General features: G+C 42.6%; 1 protein-coding gene across 1 annotated transcript; it reads left to right on the top strand.

The window, feature by feature from the left end:
• The first annotated feature begins 10,060 nt into the window (after nt 1–10,060).
• On the top strand, nt 10,061–11,850 carry junbb (JunB proto-oncogene, AP-1 transcription factor subunit b). Its single transcript, XM_044182461.1, has one exon. The coding sequence runs from the start codon at nt 10,376–10,378 to the stop codon at nt 11,357–11,359; it is 984 nt and encodes a 327-aa protein (XP_044038396.1). The 5' UTR covers nt 10,061–10,375; the 3' UTR covers nt 11,360–11,850.
• Nucleotides 11,851–17,340: the final 5,490 nt, after the last annotated feature.

Raw genomic sequence — 17,340 nt, 5'->3', positions numbered from 1 at the left:
TATCCGTACAAAAAACAAAGTGTAAAAATGACACGTTTTGGTTTTATGGGGGATTATGTGCCAGGTTAGCTGTTTCCAGCTAATCTAAGCCAACCGGCTGCTGGCTGTAGCTTCATATTTAGCATACAGACATAAGAGTGGTATCAATCTTCTCATCTAACTCTGGGCAAGAAAGCAAATTAAGTTTATTTCCCAAAAAGTCAGACTCAAAACAAATTTAATCAGATACCTTCTCTTTGAAGCACTATAAACAACTCTGCCATGCAAACAATTAAACAGGGATCTGTGACCAAACGAGACTCTTAAATTGCCCATAGAGAGGCTATATTTGGAGCAGAGCTTCCTAAACGCACTACTTAAGGTAAACTACATTAAATGTGAGGTAATTAGTGTGCCACATAATAGACCACAAACTGCTAATTGTGCTGCCTGTGGTTGTCTCTGCTTGCCTCCACCCAACAGAACCTGCAGACTGTTCTTATTACTAACCTCGGCATCTATTCTGCACAAGATCATTGTTGCAGAACACGCAAACAATAATTGTCAGCTGAGGTGAGATACAAAAACACGTCTGATAGCAGGCTGAGCTGATGCATGGGGCACTATGAGGTGTGTGTGGTTGTCTGTTCAGTTCAAGCCGTGCACGAGGTGGTGCACCAGTAAAAGTGCATTTACATATGTGAGTAAGAGTGTGACTGTGAGCGAGAGTGGAGTGCAGTGTCTGTGTTTGTGTGAGGAGGGGTGAGTGGATGAAATATGTGGGTGTTTGTGGGGGAGTTGGATGATTTTTTTTTTACAGGCGCTGATTCACTCGAGGGCGTCCGTGTCCAGGCTTGTTTAAGACGTGCTGGGTCCCAGGCGTCGGGAATGGCGCTCAGTTACAGGATCACGCAAAGGCTCCCCGAGGCTTAACAGGACTTGCTGACAAAGTCAGAAAATCTGTGGTCTTTTTGTTGACAGAAAAACTTGAATGTGAGTGTTTGCCCCCAGAAACTGCTGCCGCTGCACCTTTTCTCTGAACTATCCCTAACCTGAGAAAATCCCAGTGGATTTCTATCACACTGACACAAGCAGAGTAAAAGCACGTGTGTTGTATGACTGATTGTGTTGCTGTTTGTTTATATTACTTAATGAGTTTTGAGGGTGTGTTTGTGACTTGATACTTACTCACTCCGCTGTCATCGACTCAAACTCTGCACCTGTTCGTCTTTGTCGACCAGTGATGCCATTCCAGTCAAGGTCATGACCTTCCCATCATTAATATCCCCCCTGAAGGGATTCCCTGGTCTGGTTTTACCTACAGTATGACATCCTGGTGTCTAGCGATGCAAAGTTTCCACTGTATGTATTTGGACTCTGACTGGGAGGGAAACCAGGAAGTGGACCAGACACTGAGGATGAGACTCAACACAGACAAGAAACAACTGCTGACAGGCAAAGAGGAAAGGGGAGTTTTGCAGAGCATATGAGATTGTTCACACACACACAAACACACACACAGATTTCTGATGAAGTAGATTTATTGGTTATCAAAGAGACGTGGGCTACAATGAGAGCAGAAATGATGGAGCAGCTGCTTTGAAATCTGCCAAAGAGGGAAATAACTGCTCGGATTGATTGATGATTTACATTATTCTAAAAACCCCTGATCATGAGCTCCACAGAGGCTGACATGGCAATACTCTGGAGGCATTTTGTTTTAATAAAAGCCAAAGCCATGTTTTGGCCATGTGGCAGATAAAGAACCAAAAGGAAACACACACATAGCGGAGCGACTGTGGCTGTGTGACTGAGCCAAAACCATAACTGAGAAGACCCACTCAAAGGAAATCTCAAAGTAGCTTGGCAGACAGTAAACACACTGGGATCAAATGTGTATAGACTTTGTTGGAAAAGAGGAATTCATGCTTTTTTTTTTTTCAAATTTGCCACTTCAAGACTGCGTGGATAAAATGTCAGCTATCTCAAATCCCTGCCTCTCTTTGCCCTCCTCCCCTGAGATGATCACACACACACACACACACAAACACACACACACACACACACAGGAAAGATCTGGAGCCAATTGTTCTTTCATGCCACAACACCCTCACCCCCTCATTCCCCTCTGTTAACGCTAAATGTCCTCTTGTGCTACAGGCTCCCTGGCTTTTAACTTATAACCCTGAATTGGGCAAGATCATTAGGAGCACATTCTGCATTCATTACCATGATTGCATGCTCCTGCACTACATACTGATAAACAGAGAATGAGGGAAGGAAGGAGGAGGACAGGACAGACAGTGGAGCAAAACAGGTTAGAATGGAGCCATAGGACAAAGCCAAACATGTTGACCTCTGGCGCTAACATCAGTGACCAACACTTTTGACTGACTAACAGTTTTTCTATCACTTCTCGCCTCTCACTATTCGCAGAACATGGCCCAGTGCCTGCGAGCGAGGCTGCCCCCTGAAGCTCCAGTCAGCTACCTGACTCACAGCTCCTAAGGGGCAGTTTCAGGTTCACTGAGCAGGATGGACACGGGACCTTGCAAAGTTCATCAAGTCAGTTAGCACGGCCATGGATAACACTGTGCATTAGACCATGTGGCTGCCCAACGGGCTTTTTACCCCCACCCCCCCATCACAAAGAAGTCAAGTGAGCAAGAGGTTGTGACAAGGCTGATGCACACAGAGGTTACAAGTCTTCCAGGGACGTAAGAGACAAGTTGTCCTTTATTTGACTCCAAAATGATCAAAGGATTTGACTTTGCTGGGAAAAACAGCAAAAATGAAAAGTAGTTTGGTGTCAGCATGGATTTCATGGCACCTAACAGTTGAGAGCGAAGATTAACGATTAAAAAATGTCAGTGACATATCATGTTAAATGTGTCTCCAAATGATAGATGTACAGATTTTCCACTACAGCTCATTTGGATTTCACTGTGTTGTGCACTTCCTCGGTACACTGCCATGGGCATGGGCGTAGGCGCAGTCTTTTTCCCTCCAACTATCTCTTCACAAAAGATCAGCAAGATCTTTTTTTTTATTTGCTTTGGCAGCGTTTTGAGTCTTATATGTGTCCATCACTGTGTCTGATATACAGTATGTCTGCTGTTAAGCCTGACGTTGTTTATGATTTCAGTCCAGCAACTAGTCAAAACTGTGTTAAAATTGTGTTCATACATCCGGTTTAAAAAGTAAAAAATTAAACAAGACATAGTCTACAGCCATACTACATCTGTGAGGCTGTACTTACGTAGGACAGTGGTGCTCACAATGACAAGATGAGAGTGGCTGTATTTCATTTTGTTGCATTTATCATAAATATATTGCCAAATTTCATGGCAATCCATCCAATAGTTGTTAGTGATTTCATTAAAAGCCACAAATGTGAACCTTGTGGTGGCGCTAGAGGGAAGGTAAGGGGATCACCAAAGTCATTATAATTCATCCTCTGGGGACCATGAATGTCTCTATAAAATTTCATGGCAATCCATCCAATAGTCGTTTAGATATTTTATTCTGAACCAAAGTCCACCAAAGAGGACCGACCAACAGACCAACCAACAGCCTGACATTGCCATCCCTAGAGCCATGCTGCAAGCATAGCTAAAAATAAATCCTATTACACACACTCACAAAAACATGATTACTTCTATAGTTCTTTGAAAACAAGTCCCAGTACAGTTAGGGCATAGGTCTTTCACTGCAATGCAATTTCATTTCCTATAAAATATTAAGGCAGATTGCAAGACCTCAAAGATGCTCTTATATCGATGCTGCCATGCAATATTAGATGCACTGATGCATGTCAGGCTTGGAATCAATCAAGCATCTCCGATTAGAAAGCTCATGAACTTTAGCCTTCAAATTAGAGGCACACGAAGGTTAAATGAGATTGAAGCTGTCAGTAACATCAGCAGGCAAAGTTTTAATAGATCAACATCGTCTGTTTGGGATTAATAGAGTGGAGTGGAAGAAAACACCATAAGGCCATCATGTGATGTTGACGAGAATGATGATGATGTAAATCATGATGGATCCCTCTATTAATAGACCTGGCAATAAAGTGACCACAGTCACAAAGGAGAACAGCAACGCTATGGATGAGAAGCCCCATTATGTCCAAACGAAGGAGTCAGCCACTCTGTCAAGAGGGCACTTTACAAACAAACCTCATTTCACTGAGCATGTCTTTCTCTTTCCCCTGGCCCACCCGCTCTCCCCGCGCTAACCCACACTCTTTTCTGCTGAGTGGGTGTTTGGAGGAGTTGTGAAGGTCAGGGGAAAGACTCTGAAGTGAGGAGTGAGCTTGGGGCTTTGACCTCTGATTGGCCCCGGCTGCCCTAGCTGCCCTGAGTCACAGAGATGGAGCTGTCGCGCCAACCAAAAGGGCCCCAGCGTTGTGGAGAAGCAGACGACAAGTAGGCTGCTGCCCGGCTCTGACAAAAGGAGAGTTGTGCAGAGGTGGCGAGGCACAATGGGACGGTTTGAGAGGAGGAGGTGAGGAGAGCTCAATCTCCACCATAAGCACCTTATTGTGAAAGCCTGCTTTGTTAAAAGACAGAATCTATCGGGTGGAGAAATTATGGGGATTTTGCGAGGGAAAAGATGTACTTAAATCCTTTTGGTTGTGCACTAATATTGTAAAATAAATACTACTTAGTCTCTTTGACACACATCATAAACTATTTCCTACTTTTGCACAGTGGAGATGTGGGAAACCATGGATAAAAATGTCCACTGAAAAAATTGTTATCTTTCTTATCTCCTCCCTTCACGCAGATGTTCACACTGAGGTCAAAAAAATTCTACGCTCATGAATACTCCACCCTAAATGATATATGTGCTTGTTTTCACACACACATGCACACACACACTTAATCTTACAGTAAACAGCTTCTTTCCACCCTCAGGCCTTGCCTTTCCCAAACTCACCCAGGAACAAGAGCAGGTAACACTCAGTTGGTTTTGGCACTCAGCCATGTGATCCCGACTGTTAAAACCAAGTCTGTTGCCAAGCAGCTCGTCCTTCCCTGGAACTCTTTGAAAGTTTGCCCAAAAAATATGCATAAAAAACATCAACACACAAAATCCTGGAGCAGTTTTTGGCAATAAGTAAGACTTCTGAGGGAAAAAAAGCAGAACTCAGAGGAAGGAATTTCTGTACTTGAGTATACAGAACAACTCTAAATCTAAACAGACTAAACAGAGATGTGACTAATCAAGATGTGACTAAGACGTTGGCCACATTTTTTTTGTTTTCGCAAAAGCTGAAACCTGATAACTGAAGTGTTCAACTAATCACCACATGTCGTTGTTTAGAGCTGAATCCGCCCAAAATTCACAGCACTGCTGTTTATAAATGATGGGGTGATTAATAGAGATTGTTCAGGACAAAAACAATATCGCATATTAATCCATAACACAGCGTACATCTGTCTCAACGTTCACACATTTGTCTCTCCCACTGGTTGGGTAAACTGAGTGCTTTTGACTAACATTTGGCAGGATGGCGCAGTGCCACCTCACGAGTGTTCCCGTAAACACTCACCACTCTGGACCCTATACTGTTGTGCTTTGCCAAAATGTCACTGGGACTGTGGTCAACCTCTACCGCAACGCTGAATAAAACTTAAACCAGAGCAGAGCAGAGCAGCAGCAGAAACAGGCAGCTGCACAGAGAATAGAATTTATAAGGGAGGTGGCAAAGTGGAGACATAACACTGCCAGGAACTGTTGTTTTCCTCTGTTTATTCATATTCCCATGGATACTGACAAAAAGGCATAGAATTAAAATAGTTGCTCTCAATACCAGAGAATTACCTGAGATGAGGCCATTATGATCAGCCATGGAGACCCTGAAAGTGGTGATTTCAGACTTTCCAAGTCATGTCAAGAAGATGGTACACAGCTGAATTCGCCTTTCTATGACATTTTTGAAAGATGTTGAGTAATTTCTGTCCTAACAGGAGTATTCCCTTTAGGCCTAAACCTGATAACAGGGTCTGTCTGAGCAAATATCTTTGTATGTGCTTTTTACAACAAGTACATGTTGTTACAGGGTAGTTCCCAAAGGGAAAACCTGTTGAAAGAGTGATCCAGCCCACTTCTCCAGCACAGGTTGGTTACACACTGGCTGACATTCAGTGAATGAGAATGGTAATGGTTAAATAATCAAAGGTGGGGCTGCACTTGTTTAGAAATATTAAAATATAATAATATTCTTGTTTAATTTGGCAGTTTGCTGGGTTTAATTTTGTTATCTAGACCAGTGATTCCCACCCAGGGGTAAACTTGTATCCCAGGGGGCACGTGGAAAATAACTATATTTTAACTAAAGAAATTGTGATTTAAAGAAAATTTAAATATATATACACATATTTGTATCAAGGAGGGAAATCAAAATCCAAATAGGTTTACAAATCTTTATTTACAGTCTATGGTTGCAATTGAGAGTGCATGAAAACTAGTAATAATAGTTGGCTAAAAGTAATGGATCAATGGCTGAAATAGTTAAAACAATGGATAAGCAGTTGAAATAGTTAGCATAGCTAAAAGTAATTATTAAAGAGTTGAAATAGTTAGCTAAAAGTTATGAATAAACAATTGAAATAATTAGCTATTAATGGATGGAAGCTTCAATTTTAGATGTTTCTGGAATCACTTGAAAATGGTTTGCTACCCCCAATATTAAGAGGGTAAACCAAGTGATAAATGTCAATCATATCGCCCCATTTCCCTCTTGAACTTGAAATATTATGCAAGGCACTTGCTCCTCCCACTTATAACATCTCAAGACCAAAATGGATTAGTTAAAGGATGAGAGGGATTTCATAATGTAAGGATAGTCTTAAACAACCTATTTGAAAAAAAGGGACTCTCACGACACAGCCATTCTGTCATTAGATGCCTAGAAGGTGTTTGGCAGAGTAGAGTGGCCATACCTGTTTGAAGCTCGGTCATAGTTTGGATGTGGGGATACGTTCTGTAAATGGATAAAGCTTTTTTATACACAACCCACTGCTGAAATCCTCACCAACAACACCTTCTCCAAACCCATCAATATTCTTTGTGGAGGTTGCCAAGTCTGCCCTCTGTCACCGTTTCTATTCATATTAGCCATAGAACCATTTGCTATAGCCATAAGGTCACACAATAATATTTCCGGCATTAAATTAGGACATATAGATAATCAAATAGCTCTATACGCCGACGACATAATTCTTTTTCTATCAGACTTAATAAGGACTATCCCAGCTCTTCTGGATCTTATCAAAACCTTTGGGAGTTTCTTGGGATATAAAATAAATCACTCAAAATCTTCAATAATGTTGTTAAATAAAAATGAAAGGATCAGATCTATGGACCTTGGCTCTTCCTTCAATGCATCAGACTGCTTTACCTACCTTAGCATTCGTATTGTAATGTTTCTTCTCAGATCCATCCCCTGCATGGGTAGATATTGAATCGCTCTCAACTACACCTAGGGAAACAAACAAGCAATCCCTTCGTCCTAAATAAATTAGATAGAAGAAGACACTCTTTATCCCGCTTTAGTCCCATCTGGGGAAATTACTATTTTAAAGGTGAGAGAGCTGATCCAGGATTTCACTTATAGCAAATAACGGATTAAGCAAGATTGAGGATTTGTATAATGTTGTAGTTATGATGAAGTTTGAAGAACTTTGAGCCCCATTTGATATTCCTAACAAACACTCCTTTAACTGCTTGCAAGTGAGGAGTTTTATTATTGCAGCCCAAAATCAAAAACTAACTGTTCCCCCTTTACCTACTCTGGAGACAGCCATCTCCAGTTGTTGCCATGGTAGAGGGAAAATCTCTTTATTGTACAACTTACTGGCCCCTGGCTCCACTGAATCCTCTGTGGACCGACTGAATCCTTGGAAGGAGGATATACAGGAAGATAGTGGGGCAGTGTATGTCTGAAAGCCCATATTCAAATGGTCAACACAGGATTACAGCTATTACAATTTAACTGGCTAATGCATACATATATAACTCCAGTCAAACTACATACATTTAATAATAACATTCTAGACACATGTATTAAGTGTGGACAAGAGAAAGGGAAGCTGTTTCACTGCCTTTGGGAGTTTGAGAGAGTTTTGGTGGGAGGTATCACATGCAGTAGGTAGGATGATAGCCATAAATAAATAAAGTTATTTATACTACGAATTTATCCAACTAATCCCATTATCCCCCCCAAAAGAAAGAAAGCTTTAATCAACATGTGCTTCCTCCAGGCTAAACATCTCAAAGCTCTATCATCAAAATATAAGTAGACTGCACTTTGGCTAGTGGCTCAGGGAGTTATTTGTTTACATTCTTTCATTTTTTTAACTTAAGTTTTCTGCTGTATACCTTCTGCCATGAGTAGCCTATTACATTACTGTATTTATTTTATTTCAGTAGTGTTTTGTCAGTTGTTATTTTATTTAATTATTTATTTATTTTAGTAATTATTTTACTAATGTTGTCATGATGTTCGGCTTTTTGTCTTCTAATGTTGAAAATCAGTGTTAAACATTTGAAATAGTTAGCTAAGGAACGGATAAAGAGATGAAATAGTTAGCTAAGTAATATGTCAGACAGAAAAGGTTAGGAGCCACTGATCCAGACTGATATCTGCCTGTTTCTATATTTTATTATTCAGTTTTATGATATGTAATATATTCCGGCCTTTCCAGCGGACATCTGTAAACAAAACATTTGTTATTGATGTGTTTCCTGGTATAAACGACATGCTGAACGTGATCACAGATTCATCCCTCAGGTGCAGCCAGAGGATTTAGCGCCTGCCGAAGCAAAGCATACCTGACTTGTTTTGTCTGTGCAGGGATACGGGATACATTGGTGGAGGCATTTGTGTTTGTGTGGGCGTTGGAAGAATTACAAATAGGAGACAAAGCTTCCCTTCTCCACAACTGAAACAGGTGCACTATTAAGGAATCACATTTCCTCTCTCTGCACACTATGCTCTTAAAGAGGGAACCGCAATTCTTCTACCTGTACAGCAAAACCAAATGAAAGGTATTTTTATGAAACAGGCCTTATAGTTCAACAGTGTGAATTACTGAGCATGAATCTTCCTGCTTGAGATAATTGACTGGGTTTGGCTTCTGTCGGACAAAGCTTCCTCTACACACGATCAAAGCCGGGTTACTTCAAGAAACGTGCCCAACATCAGCAGTACTTCACAAACCTGACACACAGACTCTGTTTTCTGCTTTACTGGTGTGTGCCACTAACCGCTGAGGAATAATCAGATTTGAATGTCAATATCAATGACAAAAGGTGACTTAAGACTGTATAGGTTATTTTCTAACACAATTTGTTTTAAAGTATCTGTCCTGATCAGTAAATACAGATGGATGCCCACTTCTTCTCCCTGCTGAGACAGAAAGTCCCTAACTAACTCGCACATGGATGGGGTTTACACAGGAGCAGGACTGCTGCTGGAATGAGGCCCGGGTGGGCGTGGCTTCCCGGTTCTTCCGGAGAGGAACTGGTGCATCATCATGTCCATATAAGGCCTTAGGACTTCCTCTACAGGATGGATCATAATAAACAGAACAGTAGTCCGGGGTTTTTATATAGGCTATAATTCATATCTAAAGGATCCAGCATCAGGTTACAGATGAAGTGATCCGTATTTGATGTAACTGGTTACATCTGATTAACTCAATCATTCAAATAATGGCGCATTTTTTTAAATAATGTAACAACATGGATGAATGAATTAAGAGCACTGATTTGATCTAACAAAGTACTCTCACCTCTTCGCTTATGCAACCGCCACTTATTCAACCTATAAACGCGCGAAAAAGCTGTATAAATAAAGTGGGCTCTTCTATCTCTGACACCTGTCTCCGCTGCGATCCCTCCTCGGTGCGCTCTTTTGCCTACAGGCTTGTTTACAGTCGTCTCTTCCCGGCATTAGCGTCACATGACGTCGCACTCACAGGGCGTGGAGACCGAGCTGCCTGGCCAATCACAATGCTGCACTGCCCTGGCAGCAAGCGTGTGTCTATGCCTATATAAAAGGCACGCATTGACCTCGTCTGAACACACCTCAACAAGCACCAAGAGCACATCAACGAACAGGAATTCCGAGTTCTAGCTTTTCCTTCACAGGATTGCGAAGAAAACAACAATCGGACACTGGAAAAGACTTTTACCTGCTGACACTGAGCTGCAGGCACTTTTTGTTGGACCTTGGACTTTCACTCTTTCTCTTTTTGGAGTGCTTTTCAACTCCCTTTTGATTTTGGGACACAGTTGAGAGAGACGAGTGCATGTTCTCTGCTGACACTGACATTTGTTGATTATCCAGAGACTGTGTCGGTAAGCTTACTTTTCCTACGACTTTATGTCTACAAAGATGGAACAGCCTTTTTACCATGACGACTCTTTTATGTCGGCTTACGGCCACGATGCAGCAATGCACGACTACAAACTGCTAAAGCAGAATATGAATTTGAACTTGACAGAGCCCTATCGCAATCTGAAATCCCAGTTGCGAGCCGAGACAGACCATTACCAAGGGGGGCAGCAAGACGCCGGGTCCCTGAAGCTCGCATCCCCAGAGCTAGAGAGGCTCATCATCCAAAACAGTAACGGTGTGATCACCACTCCCACCCCGGGCCAGTACTTCTACAACCGGGGCATCACCGATGAGCAGGAGGGGTTCGCTGAGGGGTTTGTGAAAGCCCTGGACGAGCTGCACAAGATGAACCAGATGCCCCCTCCTAACGTGTCCATCGGAGCCGGTGGAGTTACGACGTGTTCGGCGGCGGCCTCTAGCGTCTTCGGCTCCGCCTTGCAGCCCGAGCCTCCTATCTACACAACGCTGAACGCTTACTGCCCGAACACAAGCCTCTCTTCCGCGCCCAGCTACCCCACAGCCACCATCAGCTACCTGCCGCCACACCAGCAGAGCCACCCGCAGACCTCGACGCACGGCACGCACCCGTTCCAGCACGCTCTCCACGGCTCCGGACTCCATCCGCAGCGGCTCGTCGCTCTGAAAGAGGAGCCTCAGACCGTGCCTGACCTCCTCAGCAGCGACGGCTCGCCTCCAATGTCCCCGATCGACTTGGAGACCCAGGAGAGGATCAAGGCGGAGCGCAAGAGGCTGAGAAACCGGCTCGCGGCGACCAAATGCCGGAGGCGCAAGCTGGAGCGCATCGCCCGGCTGGAGGATAAGGTGAAAGGTTTGAAGAGCGACAACGCGGGGCTCTCCAACACAGCATCGGTGCTCCGGGATCAAGTCGCCCAGCTCAAACAGAAGGTCCTGACACACGTGAGCAGCGGCTGTCAGCTGATGCTTACAAGCAAGATGGAAGCATTTTAAACAACAGAGACTAGCCTACTAACTGACTAAAAAAGTAATAACACTGGAGTCAAGGTCTGCATACGCAGCACTGGGATACCGGCTGATGTGTTAGCATTGACAGCAACACAGGGCCGAGGGCTATGTGTAGACAACTCTTTAGGCTATTTTGGGTGAAAAGACTGATTGAAATGGTACTTTCGGATGCTGGACATCGGTCAGAGGACCATTCAACCCTAGACACCATAGGGCAGCATCCAGACTGAGCAGACACTGAGCAACACAGCGGGCACAGGCCCAGAAGTCAGGTTTACTAATGGTAGAATATGGGAATGATTATTGTATTTCTTTGTACTTTTTGCAACTGATATTGTCATGCAATGCTGCATTTATTCATTGTGTAAATTATTTTGTTCGTCCGGTTGATCCAGACAAACTAATGATGTCCAATGTTTACACTGTCTTTTTTTTTATTTGTGATGTGTATTTAAGTAAAGTGTCTTAAAATGAAACGGAAATGGTGGATCTGAGTGTTTGTTTTATATATTTATTACACACACACACACGCACACACAAACACACATATATATATATATACTACTTAAGTATAGTCGAAACACATATAAACAGCAGGAAACAGTGGGGAGGACAGAAGAGTTTTCTTTCCTACCATATTGTAACCATAATAGTTTCTATGGCTGCCAGTGAGGAACCCTTTCACACGCACATTCTGGTTTCAGTGTTTTTACGCACAGAGCGTAGCACGCGTACGTAGGCCTTTCCTAATTACGCACGGGCTTGTCCATATACGGGCATGTTGGTGAATACTTCGTCATATGGGAGGACTTCTGGGAACCCCCGCCCAGGTAATGCAGCCTGATTTGATTTCAATCCCTCCTTCTGTTGTAATGATAAGGTCTGCGCGCTCCATGAGGGTGGCGGAATTTTCTTTTCTTATTGTGCCACTTTAGACTAACCTGTCACACACGAATGGAGCAAAGTTCAACCTTGTTATCAGGTTTTTAGATGAAAGTTGGTCTAACTTGCTAAAGGATACCAGGAAGTAGATACAAAAAAACAAAACAAAAAAACAACCACAGTAATGTGGCACGTGTGATCATTTAAAACACTTCTTTTCATCGTGAAACACGACCTGTGATATAAGGGTTATTATAAATGAATCCACATAAAGCCACAATCACATTCGTAAAATCCGTTTGGGGAGCGACCTGTCGGTGTCACTCACGCGTGAAAGTCGTGAAAGCATATTTGAGGTGTCAGTATAATTGAAAGACTGCACACGAGTGGAAGTGACAGTGTCTTCAGGAATGCCGGGGGCGTCTCAAGATGCCACGCCGCTTGGCAGAGCAGTGGGCGAGAGTTGGCGTTCGGTGCGCGCAGGAGCATCTGTGTGGATGGACGGAGATGCGCGCGCTGCCAAGGATAACATTCTGCTGGGACGCATCAGAGGTTAAATATGTGCGGCACCAGGGGCTCAAAAGATGGATAAAGAGGGGAAAGTCCCGCGTTAAGTAGATGTGAATGAGTCATTAAGCACTCACTCTATTAGCCAGGGGTCAATAAACGCTTTCATGGGTCCCAGATGCACAAAACAATGATTATGATGATAATATGAGGTGGAGAGGTGCTCACCATAGGGGACCAGTTTGAGCTCCCACAGGAAAATATGTGAAGCAAAAAAAAAAAAAAAAAAAAAAAAAAAAAAAGTGTGTTAAAAAACAGTCCGTGCTTTTGTGACCGTTGGCCGACAGAGAAACACAAGCCGGTCTCAGGAACGCTGAAGGGGGATTTCTGTCCTGTAAAAGCAGTCTGTGACGTACAAGTAAACAAAACAGCCGGCATAGACTGAAGAAAAATATCTCCCTCTCACTCAGTACTCGCGAAAACCACTTCAAAAGAGTCTAGGAGCGAAGGCTGCGGTTTTGAGCGCACTCTCACCTCAAGCTGTTTTGGAGAAGAAGGTTTAACCTCTTTTCATCTGACACGTATTTAAATAGCCTAATTTCCATCGATAACAACTCCTCTATTTTTTGCCGTGGATGTGGAAACAGAACCAGGCACGCCCACACGAGTGCTCATTTTCTGTGACTTTTTTTTTTATTATTATCAAGAAACCTTAATTTCAGGGAGGGGGTGTACATTTGTTTTTAGCTCAGTGTCTGTTTTTGTTTGATTCAACAGTTTCAAATATTTATGATAAGAATCAATAGTACCTAACAGCTGTGGCCCCGGAGGAGCGAAATGTTTTATTTTCCATAAAATATTCATGAATATGTATGAAGTGTCATCAAAAGTCAAAACCAATAACATCTCTCCTGCACCCGCAAGCACCACACAGCTCTTTTTATTTATTGTTTTTGCTGATAACTCAAGCCCAGCTCCTACTCAAAGGAATACTTTTAAAATATCACTGCAGTGTTCAAGTCTCCATTTACGCACACAGCAGGCCTACATATTGTAATGCGCGCACACACACACACACTCCAAAAACAAGCCAATTGAAGACATGCTGGCTCTCCACACGCCTCGGCCCACAACCCACACTGAGTGTCTGTGGGAACATCTGTGATGCGAACGGTGACGTATGAAGAGCTCTGGGTGGGTTTGATTTTTTTCCTCTCCACGAGCCCCCTTCCCCTCCCACAGACACACAGGCCTGGCTCTCTCACTCATTCTCTCCCTCTCTTCTGTCTTCTGTTATCTTCTCGAGAACCATGAATATTCCTCCCACCTTGCCATCTGAGGTTCTTACAGAAGTTGGATCACGAGTTGCATCACTAGTTTTAGACGGCTAATAGAGGACTGATTTGGGGTAAAAAGGATGCTTCCCCCCCCAAGGAAAGTTCGCTGCAGTCATAAAAACCCATTTGAACCACATGAATGCGAGATTATTCACACTCTGTTGTGTGTGTTAATGCTATGTAAATTTCAATATGTACGTGTTTTCACTTTGAACATGTACAAAACAATATCACAAGTGTGGGAAGCCTATAGTGAGGTGAGTGGTTCTTCAGTCACTTCTTAAAGTTCTCTTATGATGATAATAGCGGGTTTCATATATATTAAACACACAAATATGATTCATTAATCATCTGTCCCATGAATTCAACCCAATGTCATAGTCATGCACCAACTGTTCCCATCACAATGCTGCCAGTAACAGGAACGTATCTGAGCATCTCAAAGGAGGTCATTTGCTTGGCTGTGAGGTAAGACAAAGCTGTGACATACCGAACATTGTGACTCAATATACAGTAAAGAGAGAGAGAGAGTTGGCGTTTAGACAGCATTTGTTGAGATGTGGTCACATTTCAGTATATGTTGGTGTGTGAACACTACAGCAGAGCAGTGGCCTGGAAAGCAGGTCTAGATTTACACGCATACACACGCTGTAGAGCATAAACCAGTCAGTGAATCGCGGTGTGGTTTGAAAGGTTTTGGTGGGCGCACATCGCCATCTAGTGGAATAACACCGGAACAGCAGCTAAAATCATGAACCGCAAACGAGAGAGATTTAGCACCAATAACAGTTAAGACCACATAAAATTCACACTATTTCTATTTTATATAATGAATTCCTTAATTCCAGGACAATTGTTATGTATGTATTTTTCAGATGTAACCTGGTTTTTGAATGAACAACTTTTGGTCTACAGTAGGTGCATAAGTGTGTCATTGTAGTTAGGTTGGATAATTAAAGTTCAAATTATTCCTCCTATTGCTTGAATATTTTGAGTAAGTTTGGGTTTACTGTGGAGAAATGGGATAATGTTTTTAACCTGCTCTCTTTTGTCATCCCTAATACAGGGAGAGTGCATTCATTATTTATATTTGTAACTGCAAACCTGCCTGTCTGCACAGCTTCTAGGATTACAATACATTATGTATTTCATTTCAGTAAGGGACTGTATGGAAATTATCAGGGAGGAAGTCAGGTCAGAAAAGGGGGAGGGTTATGTATTTTTTCAGGCAGTGCAGTCTGACTTTCTTGGGAGAGCAGGGGAGTGTCTTTTAATTTTTTCTCGTCCTGGATGTATACATTTTTTAAATTATTTTTATTATTAAAAAACAAACAAATAAACAAAAAAGAATCAAATACAAAATTAACAATTGTAAAGCTTACATACAGGGAGTCTTGATACAACAAACAGCATTAATAAAAAAGAAACAATACAAATTATACATTTCTAAATAAGAAGAAGAACTTAAAAGGCTGGAAAAGGAATACTGGGAAAATCCTATGTGTGCCTAGCCAGTCTAGTTAAGGCTAAATATGAACTAAATACTATTTTCACACAAAAAAAGCAGAATACTACCTATGTAGACTGACACAAAAATGGTACGAGTCAGGTGACAAAGCTAGTAAATTGCTAGCCAGCCAATTGAAAGCTTGAGAAGCTACCTGTCAAACCGGAGGGATTAGAGATAAAAATCTGGAATCTGGTCACCAATCATAAAGAAATTAACAACGTGTTTAAGGAGCTTTATGATCAGAGGATCAGATGGACATAAACAAAGCAAGAGACTTTTTTTGAACACCCAAATCTCCCTAAACTGTCAGGGGAGAACATGAAGGGTCTAGAGTGCCCAATAACTCTTGAGGAGCTGAATAAAACAATCAAACAGTTGCCCAGTGGGAAGACCGAAAACCTAGTGAATTCTACAAGAAGTTTGCGGAGGAGCTTAGCCCTGAGATCTTAAAGACATTCACTGCTGCTATTGACACAGGACAACTCCCACCCTCAATGACAGAGTATCTAATTATCTTATTTTTACTCTTCATCTGCTTTCCCTGCAGGATGTGGGAAAAAGCAGGGGCGATGCACTCTCACCGCTCCTGTTTATTATCGCACTGGAGCTCCTTGCAGAGGCCATAACACTAAATGAATCTGTTAGGGGTATCACAATGGGTGGTCGGGAAAACAAAATGTTAATTTTTGCTGATGACATTCTGGTTCTGATGTCAGACCCACAGAGGTCTGCGCCCCCGATGTTGGATTTGGTTAACTCATTAACTCGTTTCAAAATTGGAAAGGGCTAGGATGAAGTTAACAAGAGTACAATAAAATGTGGAGGGCTGAGACTTCCTAATATGAGACTTTATCAGAAAGCATTCGTGGGGGCTCAGATAGTCTCCCTTCTCTCAAGTAGAGATGACAGACCTTTGTGGGTAGATTTAGACTGAACGCCCCATTCAGGGCAGCGCACTATTTGAGCCAATGTCCAAAAGCTGATATCCAGAACCCAATAATCTCTCACACTAGGAATATCTGGCATCATATACACAAGAAAGGCAGGATCCGCTTCAATATAGAATAATCCAAAATTGAGAATAGGAGGGAAAGTGTTCTTCTGGAGAGAGTGGCACACTAAGGAGGTCAAACATATTGGATGTCTCTATCATAACGATACCTTAAGAACATTTGAAGAATTTAGAAAAAAAGACCTCTGGAGATTTCTCCAGCTTAGAGACTGTCTGTCTAAGGTAGGCCCAACCACACCTGGCAGGTCAAATCTACAACTACCTCACTGATGGATTGAATGGCACTACCATAGGCCTAAAAGCTGTGTGGGAAAGCGATTTAAGGGTAACGTATGAAGACGATGAGTGGAATAAACTAGTCAAGGAGATACTAAATCCAGTGAGAGATGCCACATCTAAACTTATTCCATTTGAAATATTCAACAGACTCTACTGGACACCTGTGAGAATGCATAGGGCAGGACTGAGTCACTCAAACCTCTGCTGGCGATGTCAAATGTAACAAGGTGATATTGTCCATATGTTTCTCATTTGTCCCAGCCTAGCCACCTACTGGCAGGGGGTCATGGGGAAAAACAGCCTGGGTGCTGGTGTTGGTCTTACCCCTGCTCTATGCCTCCTGAATAGCCTGAAAGGAAGTGAGAGAATAGATGGGAAGAAGGCCCAGTGGCTAAAGGTTGCTCTCACTGCATCTGAGAGGGTCATGTTGAGGCACTGG

The sequence above is a fragment of the Siniperca chuatsi genome, linkage group LG21 (assembly GCF_020085105.1).
Source record: "Siniperca chuatsi isolate FFG_IHB_CAS linkage group LG21, ASM2008510v1, whole genome shotgun sequence".
Classification (NCBI taxonomy): Eukaryota; Metazoa; Chordata; class Actinopteri; order Centrarchiformes; family Sinipercidae; genus Siniperca; species Siniperca chuatsi.
Note: the sequence above shows the minus strand (reverse complement) of the source record. Positions and strands in the feature narration are given on the sequence as shown.

What these genes read in the sequence shown, in the direction of transcription:
- junbb (XM_044182461.1), top strand. Translation starts at nt 10,376, where the DNA reads ATGTCTACAAAGATGGAACAGCCTTTTTACCATGACGACTCTTTTATG.